General features: G+C 32.5%; 1 protein-coding gene across 1 annotated transcript; it reads right to left on the bottom strand.

Moving 5' to 3' along the window:
• Positions 1-9,842: 9,842 nt before the first annotated feature.
• Positions 9,843-11,018, bottom strand: LOC107770872 (uncharacterized). The gene is made up of 2 exons (XM_075233820.1): positions 10,386-11,018; positions 9,843-10,301 (listed from the first exon to the last, which is right to left on the bottom strand). Exons 1-2 carry the CDS (start codon positions 11,016-11,018, stop codon positions 9,843-9,845), a joined length of 1,092 nt encoding a protein of 363 aa, XP_075089921.1.
• Between the last annotated feature and the right edge of the window lie 351 nt (positions 11,019-11,369).

The raw sequence follows: 11,369 nt of genomic DNA, 5'->3' as shown, positions 1-11,369 counted from the left end.
TTTTGTTTCTCTATTATAATACCCGCGCCAATCAAAGTATCAAACTACGTGTCTCATGGATAATGGGCTGAACTGAGATGGGCCTAGTCCAATAGGTTAGTAAACAGTTAGGGTTACAACTCAAAAAGTTTAAAAATGGTGTGTGATAGCCACTAAATAAGGTGGTGTTTATTTTTTATTCACCAATTCTAATGTTGAACAAAAATAGTCATTACTCTATTAAAATTAATATGAAAAGACAGTTTTACCCTTTCTTCTATTTCTTTTATTCTCAAACCCTTCCTTTATATGCTTCTCTCATTTAAGTTCAGAGCCAAAATTTCATAGGCAAAATTTCGCTCCCTCAATATCGTTCCTGCATGCAACTCTCTTCTCTCGATTGAAGTTCAGAGCCAAAATTTCATAAGCAAAATTCCGCTCCCTCAATATCGTTCCTGCCCAGCCCACAACAATTCTCTGCGTATACTTTGTCCAACTTAATCTCTTCTCCTTTGTCATCTTCTCTGCAGTGAACCAGCGTACTGGTATGTTTTCGATTTTGCTTTTATGGATTTTTCTTTTTGTATATCTCTAATCGTGATCAATGTTGTATTCGTCATCAAGTATGTGTGAAATGTCCAAAATAATAATTATAACTTGATTCGCTGAGGAATAAGGTGCAGATTTTTGTGAGAAAATTATTGAGAACCTTTTGGTATTGAAATGTGTTTGTGGTTCAATCAATATATTGATTATGTAAGGACATTTCAGAAAAATAGTCCTAAGAATTTGTAAGTTAACTGTGTTTAGGAATTTTAGTTAACTGTGCTTATATTAAAGATGCATCTAATTAGGTCCTGATTTTATTTTTTTAGTTTAAATATTAAGGACATTTCAGAAAAATAGTCCTACGAATTTGTAAGCTAATTTTAGTTAATTGTGCTTCTATTAAAGATGCATCTAATTAGGTCCTGAATTTTAGTTTTTTAGTTTAAATATTAAGGACATTTCAGAAAAATAGTCCTAAGAATTTGTAAGTTAAGTTTAGTTAATTGTGCTTCTATTAAAGATGCATCTAATTAGGTCCTGGATTTTAGTTTTTTAGTTTAAATATTAAGGACATTTTAGAAAAATAGTCCTAAGAATTTGTAAGCTAATTTTAGTTAATTGTTCTTCTATTAAAGATGCATCTAATTAGCTCCTGGGTTTTAGTTTTTTAGTTTAAATATTAAGGACATTTCAGAAAAATAGTCCTAAGAATTTGTAAGCTAATTTTAGTTTATTGTTCTTCTATTAAATATGCATATACTTAGGTCCTGGATTTTAGTTTTGTAGTTTAATTATTAAGGACATTTCAGAAAAATAGTCCTAAGAATTTGTAAGCTAATTTTAGTTTACTGTTCTTCTATTAAAGATGCATCTACTTAGGTCCTGGATTTTAGTTTTGTAGTTTAAATATTAAGGACATTTCAGAAAAATAGTCCTAATATTTACGTTCTATTTCCTTCTTTGTAGTGTGCTAATGGAAGGAAATCGTGTTTTCGAGTTTGATGATTGGCGTAATTCGATGAGCTATTGGAAAGGAAATTTTCAGTATGAGGAAACAATAAAAAGTTTCTTGTCGAACACGCAATGGAAGAAGTTGAGGGATGGTGTTTTCAGAAACTTTTTCTGATTACAAGGTGTGAAGTTATGTGGTAGACTTATTCATTGTGTGTTGCTTTCAGAAATTATAAGCAATGACTCGCATTCAATGACATTCAAGGTTTTTGATCATGAAGTGAAGTTTACACGTGAAGCGCTCCAGATAATTACTAGGTTGAAATGTTCTTCTTTAGTGGACTTCAAAGTTTTACGTGAAAGAGAAAACAGGCTTTCGAAAGTCTACTTCCCTGGAAAAGATAGAATCGAGTTAGGCGATTTGTTATTAATAGTCACCCATATGGTACAACTGCATCATTTGTAGGTAGCCATGGCGATGCAGTGAAGTTGGCAACAATTTATTTTGTTGAATCTGTGTTGATGGGGAAGTGCAAGAATCGAAATGTGTCTGAGCGGGTAATGAAAATCGTAGATGACGATGAACTATGCTCTTTTTCAATTGGGGCTCTCTTTATTATGAAATGTTTCTAAAATCATTGAAGAATTGTTTGAAGCCCAAACAAAATACTTTAGACAATGAGAATGAGAATGAGAAAGAGAAAGATAAATAGAAGGACAGTTATACTATACTTGGCTTCCCTTTCGCCGTATGTGTTTGGATTATGGAAGTATTCCAATTTTTCAGGAAAAACAATTTGTGAACTTCAGAGAATGTGGGTTTCCCCGGATGCTATGTTATTCAGATATGAAATCTCCACATTATGACACCCTATGTAAAAAGTACTTCCATAATGAAAAAGTAAGTTAACAGGATTACTAGCTATTTTTTGTTTATGTGTTTTAGTTCTGAATACTTACGTTTTTTTTTCTTATATAATAGTTGTATCAGTTGCTCGAGATGGTACCATTTCTTTCTTCTGAAGTAGATGCAGAGCCCACTAGTGTGCATGTGCCATTGTCTCAAGATCAAATTTCAATGCCTTCAACACAATTTGATGAAGTCTTGCTTAAGGAAATTGTTAACGTAGGTTTTCTGTCTTTGAATACCATTAGTTTTTTATTTGCTTATTTTTGCTTAAGAGACTTTTTGTTTTTATGGTTTTTGATTTAGAGATTATCGGAGAAGTTCAAAAAGGATATGGAGGTATAATGTACTAGAATACATCAAAAAATAGCTTTATCAGAAAAAAGGATTCAAAATGACATCAAGGTAATATCCTTAATTTCTGTGCTTGTAACTCTCAGTTTAGGACTTCCTATCCTTAACTTTTGAACTTGTAACTCTAAGTTCACGACTACATGTCCTTAACTTTTTAACTTGTAACTCTACGTTCAGGACTACATGTCCTTATTTTTTGAACTTGGAACTCTAAGTTAAGGACTACATGTCCTTAATTTCTGTGCTTGTAACTCTAAGTTAAGGACCAAGTGTCCTTAATTTGTGAGCTTGTAACTTGAAGTTTAGGACTACCTGTCCTTAACTTTTTAACTTGTAACTCTAAGTTCAGGACTACATGTCCTTAACTTTTTAACTTGTAACTCTAAGTTCAGGACTACATGTCCTTAATTTCTGTGCTTGTAACTCTAAGTTAAGGACCAAGTGTCCTTAATTTGTGAGCTTGTAACTTGAAGTTTAGGACTACCTGTCCTTAACTTCTTAACTTGTAACTCTAAGTTCAGGACTACATGTCCTTAACTTTTTAACTTGTAGCTCTAAGTTCAGGACTACATGTCCTTAACTTTTTAGCTTGTAACTCTAAGTTCAGGACTACCTGTCCTTAACTTTTTAACTTGTAACTCTAAGTTCAGGACTACGTGTCCTTAACTTTATAACTTGTAACTCTAAATTCAGGACTACATATCCTTATTTTTTTAACTTGGAACTCTAAGTTCATGACTACCTGTCCTTGATTTCTGTGCTTGTAACTTGAAGTTTAGGACTATTTGTCCTTAATTTTCTTACTTGTAACTCTAAGTTCAGGACTACATGTCCTTAATTTCTGTGCTTGTAACTCTAAGTTAAGGACCAAGTGTCCTTAATTTGTGAGGTTGTAACTTGAAGTTTAGGACTACCTGTCCTTAACTTTTTAACTTGTAACTCTAAGTTCAGGACTACATGTCCTTAACTTTTTAACTTGTAGCTCTAAGTTCAAGACTACATGTCCTTAACTTTTTAACTTGTAACTCTAAGTTCAGGACTACATGTCCTTATTTTTTTAAGTTGGAACTCTAAGTTCAGGACTACATGTCCTTAATTTCTGTGCTTGTAACTTGAAGTTTATGACTATTTGTCCTTAACTTTTTAACTTGTAACTCTAAGTTCAAGACTACATGTCCTTATTTTTTGAACTTGGAACTCTAAGTTCAGGACTAATTGTCCTTAATTTCTGTGCTTGTAACTCTAAGTTAAAGACCAAGTGTCCTTAATTTGCGAGCTTGTAACTTGAAGTTTAGGACTACCTGTCCTTAACTTTTTAACTTGTAACTCTAAGTTCAGGACTATATGTCCTTAATTTTTGTTCTTGTAACTCTAAGTTAAGGAACACTTGTCCTTAATTTGTGAGCTTGTACCTCTATGTTAAGGACCAATGTCCGTAACTTATAAGCAGCTAACATTCTGATTCTTATTTTAAATACTATCTCACAGGCTTTAAAGAAAAACCTAGGATCAAAGATTGATACTTTATTGAAGCTTCTTGACAAACCTCATGAAAGGACCATAGAGAGAGAACCTAGTGTTCCAATTAACAAAGATGCAGTTGATGATCAATGTGATGATATAGATGTGCATGTAGAAGATCATTATGAAAGCGATTATAGAGATGCGCATCTAGAAGATGAAACTAATATTGGCATCGAAATTGGGAAAGGTTAGATACAGTTTTTTAATTTGTTATCATTGAAATTTATATTCAATAGCATAATACATATAAACTTTTTTGTGATTACAAATGTGTGTAGAATCTTTTGATGGAGTGCAAGTTCAAGATGGAATGGAATGTCAAGACCAGAAAAATCCAAAAGAAACAAGTGTAACAGACATAATTTGTAAATCTGGAGTGCAATCTCAGGATTTAGAAAATCCATTGGGAACAAGTATAAGTGAGATTGTATGCAAATGTGTTGAAAAAATATATGATCTATCTACACCTCTCTTACTTAAAGAGAAATTTGGAAATCAAAATGATGCCAATCAAGGTTAGATGGAATTTTCATGACATGTTGAATGTTAGTTTTAGTAAACTATTAGTAACAAGTATTAATTGTAAATGTTACAAAATCTTTTGAAACTGCAAGGAAAGAAGATGGAGTGGACTATCAAGATGATGAAATTTCAAAAGAGAGAAGTGGAGGACAATCTCAAGACATATAAAATACCCAAGGAACAAGCATAAGTGAGATTGTTTGCAAATGTATAGAAGGAACATATGATATCTCTACACCTCTCTCTCTTACAAACAATATTGGAAGCCAAACAAATGCTAGTCAAGATAATGATTTAACCGGCATGATATTGACAGTTGCAAAAGGTTAGACGAAGTTTTTTTCATCTTATACATGTTTGTTTTAATCAAATATTAGTAACAAGTACTAATTATGTTAGCTCTTGTAAATATTTTACAGAATCTTGTGAACTTGCAATCGAAGAACATGGAGAACAGTTGCAAGATAAAGAAAATGCAATCAATATGTCAGCTCCATTGTCTGTTAAAGAAATACAAGAAGGCAACGTGGCCAACACAGGTATTGATTGTATCCTTAATATTGTATTCATAATTCAAATTGTCAGGACATTTCAAAAATTATGTCCTTAGTTTTTGTCTCTTCTTTTGACAATTTGTCATAGAATTGACGATTTGCAGCAAACTAATGTATATGTAGTGTTGCTTGCAGAGCAAAACAAAAATAAAGTTGTTAACCAATATACTAGGAAAAGGAAGAGAGATAGTATTGGTTTTGATGGTCCATCATTTGTTATTCTTACTCCTACTCCTCCGACTACAAAAGATGGAGTGGACTATCAAGATGATGAAATTTCAAAAGAGAGAAGTGGAAGACAATCTCAAGACATAGAAAATACCCAAGGAACAAGCATACGTGAAATTGTTTGCAAATGTATACGTATGATATCTCTACACCTCTCTCTCTTACAGACAATATTGGAAGCCAAATAAATGCTAGTCAAGATAATGATTTAACTGGCATGATCTTGACAGTTGCAAAAGGTTAGACGGAGTTTTTTTTCATCTTATACATGTTTGTTTTAATCAAAGATTAGTAACAAGTACTAATTGTGTTCGCTCCTGTAAATATTTTACAGAATCTTGTGAACTTGCAATCGAAGAACATGGAGAATAGTTGCAAGATAAAAAAAAATGCGAGCAATATGTCAACACAATTGTCTGTTAAAGAAATACAAGAAGGCAGCGTGGCCAACACATGTATTGATTGTGTCCTTAATATTGTATTCATAATTCAAATTGTCAGGACATTTCAAAAATGATGTCCTTAGTTTTTGTCTCTTCATTTGACAATTCATAGAATTGACGACTTGCAACAAACTAATGTATATGTAGTGTTGCTTGCAGAGCAAAACAAAAATGAAGTCGTTAACCAATATGCTAGGAAAAGGAAGAGAGATAGTATTGGTTTTGATGGTCCATCATTTGCTATCCTTACTCCTACTCATCCGACTACACAAATGAGCATTGCTGAGGGTTTGTCTATGGGGGTTGAAGGAAATGTTGAAGAAGAACTTGGTCGAGGGAAAAGGAATACGAATCTTAGTTGGCAATTGAAATCTCCTTTTGAACAGAAAAGAAAAAGAGGAACATCGATGGCGCACAATGAAAATACTCCTAAGTATACAGGCTGGATAAAATCAAAATATACTCGTACATGTATTTTTCATTATGCCAAAGATGATGAAAACTTATTGAAGAAATTCATTGGGTGGTTGGGCAAGGAGAAATGGAAAGGTCGCAAAAAAGTGTAAGTCCCTAAATGTATTCATTATTTCTTAATTGCTTACATTTGTGTCTTGAACTTGTAGTTTTAAATTTAGGACTAAGTGTATTGAGCTTCCAACTCTAACTTCATGACTAAATGTCCTAAATTTTTGAACTTGTAACTCTAAATTAAGGATTAAGTGTCCTTAACTTTTGAGATTGTAAGTCTAAGTTCAGGACTAAGTGTCCTTAACTTTTTAACTTGTAACTGTAAGTTAAGAACTACATGTCCTTAATTTTTGAATTTGCAACTCTAACTTCAGGACCAAGTGTCCTTAATTTTTGAACTTCCACTATAAGTTCAAGACCAATTGTCCTTAACTTATGAGCTTGTTACTCTAAGTTCATGACTTTAATTTATGAGCTTGTAAGTCTAAGTTCAGGTTCAAGTGTCCTTAACTTTTGAACTTGTAACTGTAAGTTTAGGACTACCTGTCCTTAATTTTTGAATTTGCAACTCTAACTTCAGGACCAAGTGTCCTTAATTTTTGAACTTCCACTCTAAGTTCAGGACCAACTGTCCTTAACTTATGAGCTTGTTACTCTAAGTTCATGACTAATTGTCCTTTAATTTATGAGCTAGTAAGTCTAAGTTCAGGACCAAGTGTCCTTAACTTTTGAACTTGTAACTGTAAGTTAAGGACTACTTGTCCTTAATTTTTAAATTTGCAACTCTAACTTCAGGACTAAGTGTCCTTAATTTTTGAACTTCCACTCTAAGTTCAAGACCAATTGTCCTTAACTTATGAGCTTGTTACTCTAAGTTCATGACTTTAATTTATGAGCTTGTAAGTCTAAGTTCAGGACCAAGTGTCCTTAACTTTTGAACTTGTAACTATAAGTTTAGGACTACATGTCCTTAATTTTTGAATTTGCAACTCTAACTTCAGGACCAAGTGTCCTAAACTTATGACCTTGTTACTGTAAGTTCATGACCAAGTGTCCTTAATTAGGAATTGAGGACTAACTTATAAACTTTCTAATTTTGATATTTTCAAAATTTTCAAGGGACAAACTGATATATATGCTGAGAATAATGGTGTGAGAAAGAATCCATATAAATTGTACCATCAAAAAATCAGTAGAAAAATGTTCTTCCTTGAGCTTGCAGATAGTAGCTTTGTACTTGATGATAAGGTTTGATAATTCACAAGGCTTTTATTTTCTTTCTTCTTAATTTATTATTTTTTAATTATTTATGACTGATGGATTTTTTTTTTTTTGCTTTTTTATGAAGCATATTGACATTGCCATGTATTATTTGAGAAAGAAGGAATACTACTACCCTTGCGCCCATCCTTTTCGTTGCACAACTACAGATATACTTTTTGATAACTATATGCTAATTGTGTATAAGAATTTCAATGAAGATGCTTCATATTTGTTTTGGTGTGATGATAATCAGTTGGTTCTCACACCATATGTGTGGGGTGACAATCGTAGATGTGGAATTGCTTGGACAAAGGTTGACAAAATCTTTTTTCCATGTCGGCTTCCTTCGGAAGATAATGATGTTGTGACACATTTTCTTTTGGGGGTATTGGACTCGAATCAGAGAAATATTGATGTGTACGATTCCATATATAGTGAGCCATATGAGCAAGGAATGAAACACATTGAAATGTATGCACGCATGATCCCCCACTTGCTAAAGTTCTCACAGTTTGAGAAAAATCACAAGTCTTTTGGAAATGCATTCAACAAATTTGATATTCAGTGGCAAAGATCACCACACCAAACTAGATCGTACGTGTTGTCATTTGCTATGTAATTTATATGTACTTTAGATTTATTTTATTAAAGATATTATTTAATTGACTCCATATTTTTCTTAGGACTGATTGTGGTGCATTCCTAATCAAGTATGTGGAGTTGTTGATGATGGGAAAGGATGTGGAGAAATTCCAACCTGAGGACATATCAAACTTCAGAAAAGAACTTGCAGCAAATCTTTGGGCACATGGAGAGTGGAAAAGAAATTCTGGTTATGATACACCACCAGAAAATGTCGGCGACGACTATGATAGTGAAAATAAAACTTTCTGCCCAAAGAAGCTGTAGTGTAGTTGTAAAGAAAGTCAGCTGTAGTGAAATTGGTATAAAATTATTGTAAAGAATCCATATGAATTCTGAAATATCATGTAAATTGTCACAAGCCACTTTATTTTGTTTGCATAGCATAATCTTTTGGTCACAACTATGCTAAATTACAGTTTCAGCAGTAATATGAAGGCATCATGTTATTAATTTCTTTCTTTCTGTTAACTATTGATTTGTCCATTTTTTTTTCACAGTTTTAAAGGGCCAATTTTTGATTAAATTGTCTTGAAATTTTTAGAAATTCAAAGCAACACACATTGATTTTGTTGTAGAACTTCAGAATTTGTTAACTACATCCTTATTTATTGAAGGATGAAAATAATATTCAAGACATACTTTTTTAAATGTGCTAAACTTCTGGAATATAGACAATAAACTAAGATTTCCAGAAGTTAAGGACATTTTAGAAATTTATGTCCTATATATTAGATTCATATTTCAAATGTTCAGGACGTTTCAAAAAATTATGTCCTGAAGTCTACTTGTACTAATCTCATTTTAAAAATAAGATGTAGCAAGCTGCAGATGTCAAATTTTATAACTATTGATTTGTCCATTTTAAATTGCTAGTTTTTTATTAAATCTATAGAGATATAGCAAAAGACACATTGATTGTTGTAGAACTTTAGGACATTATGTTCATAAACGTCCTGATTTGTTGAAGGATGAAAATAATTTTCAGGACATATTTTTCTGAAATGTCCTAAACTTCTGGAAATCTAGATAATAATCTGAGATTTCCAGAAGTTAAGGACATTTTAGAAATTTATGTCCTTAATATTAGATTCATACTTGAAATTTTCAGGACTTGTAAAAGATTATGTCCTTAAGTTTTACTTGTACCAATCTCATTTTAAAAATAAAGATGTAGCAAGTTGCAGGCGTCAAATTATATAAAGAAAAGGACTTTCTTGTTTACTTACGGCAAGAATAAAATCTCATAAACAATAATTGGTCCGACAAAGGTAAATTGAACTCCCAGAAAAAGAAAAAGAAATAAAGAGCACGTAAGTGCAAAGAAACTTTGAAAATTCAGGACATCTTTTATATAACCATTTGCTAATGTTTACTTGCTCAAATAAAAATAATCTAAATGAATCCAATTTATAGCAAAAACTTAAAAGAGTAGATAAACATAAGTGGATATATCTATTATTCTCTATGCTTCCTTGAAAATGGATGGACTGCCGGAGAATATATACAAAATGTTCTATTATGACCAATTCTTCTGCAACGACCACATTTGAATGTTATTTTTGATGATTCGGTAGCTAGAATATGCACTTTCTTCTGCCTTCTATCTGGCAGGACTTTGAAATCTGGAGGTTTAATAATTTGTGACTTAACACTCTCTGGTACAATCCAAGAATCCGTATGTCCTACAAGATGTATTTGTCTTTCATATGTTTTCAGCCAAGATTCCTTTAAGTACCAGTCCGAGCAGAAATTGGACTTCTTGATGTTTCTCTTCTCGATAGCTGCAATTGCATGTATACATGGTAATTCATCAAATTGAAACTGAAGACAATCACATGTTCTTTTGTTTAAGTCCACCAAGAAAGTAATTCCTTCTTCCTCAACTCTAGAACGCCATGAATCAACAGGGAAGACCTTCAAAGTTGAAAAACTATAAGTTAGTACATTATGTTAAATTATCATTAAAATAATAAGCTAAAGTAAGAACATAATACTTACATTTAAAGTAAAAGCTAAATCTATCTTTTTCTTCAATTCCTCTTCTACCCAACAAGAAACGTCATAAAACGTTCCTTCTGCTTCATTTCTTCTTTCATAAAACCAATGTTGTAGCTTCACTTGGATGAAATATATCATTCTTAATATAGGCAACTCCCTTGCTTCTAATAGCACAGAATTCATTGACTCAACTATGTTTGTTGTGAGCATGTCATATCTTCGTCGTGGACTACAAGAACGTGCCCACCTTTCCGGTGGTTCTTCCATCAAGTAGTCAAAAGTCTTCTTATCAACTTTTGCTATATCTGACATGTATAGATCAAATTCTTTGCGCCTGTATACTCTTGCAGCACTTTGAAAAAGTTTTATGACCTCACTTTTCACTTTCCTTCGCTTAAGGTTCTGCTCCAAATGATAGATACAAATCCCATGGTGGCATTCAGGATATACCTTTGCAATGGCATGTGCAATAGATTGATGCATGTCCGATAAAAAAAATAAATTGTCACGACTCCCATTTGCATTGCGAAGCTCACTAAAGTACCACTCATAGGAATTGTTATTTTCAGATTCTGCAATTCCAAAGGCTAGTGGGAATATTTGGTTATTTTCATCCTTTGAAACTGAAATCATTAAAACACCACGATATTTTGACTTCAAAAAAAGTTGCATCAACAACAATCACTGGTCTACAATGATTCCAACCAACTATTCATGATCCATATGCATAAAACATATAAAGAAACCTGAAAATACAGTTTAACAGAAGGTTAAAAATACACGACACCAGATCATTAACATTTACACTGCACACATCAAAGTTAAGGACATCTTGTCCTTAATATTTTCACCGCACATATCAAAGTTAAAGACACAATGTCCTTAATATTTTCAGTGCACACATCAGAGTTAAGGAGTACTTGTCCTTAACTTTTAGAATGCACACATCAAAGTTAAGGACACCATGTCCTTAACATTTTTACT

Source organism: Nicotiana tabacum, chromosome 17 (genome assembly GCF_000715075.1).
Source record: "Nicotiana tabacum cultivar K326 chromosome 17, ASM71507v2, whole genome shotgun sequence".
NCBI lineage: Eukaryota > Viridiplantae > Streptophyta > Magnoliopsida > Solanales > Solanaceae > Nicotiana > Nicotiana tabacum.
Note: the sequence above shows the minus strand (reverse complement) of the source record. Positions and strands in the feature narration are given on the sequence as shown.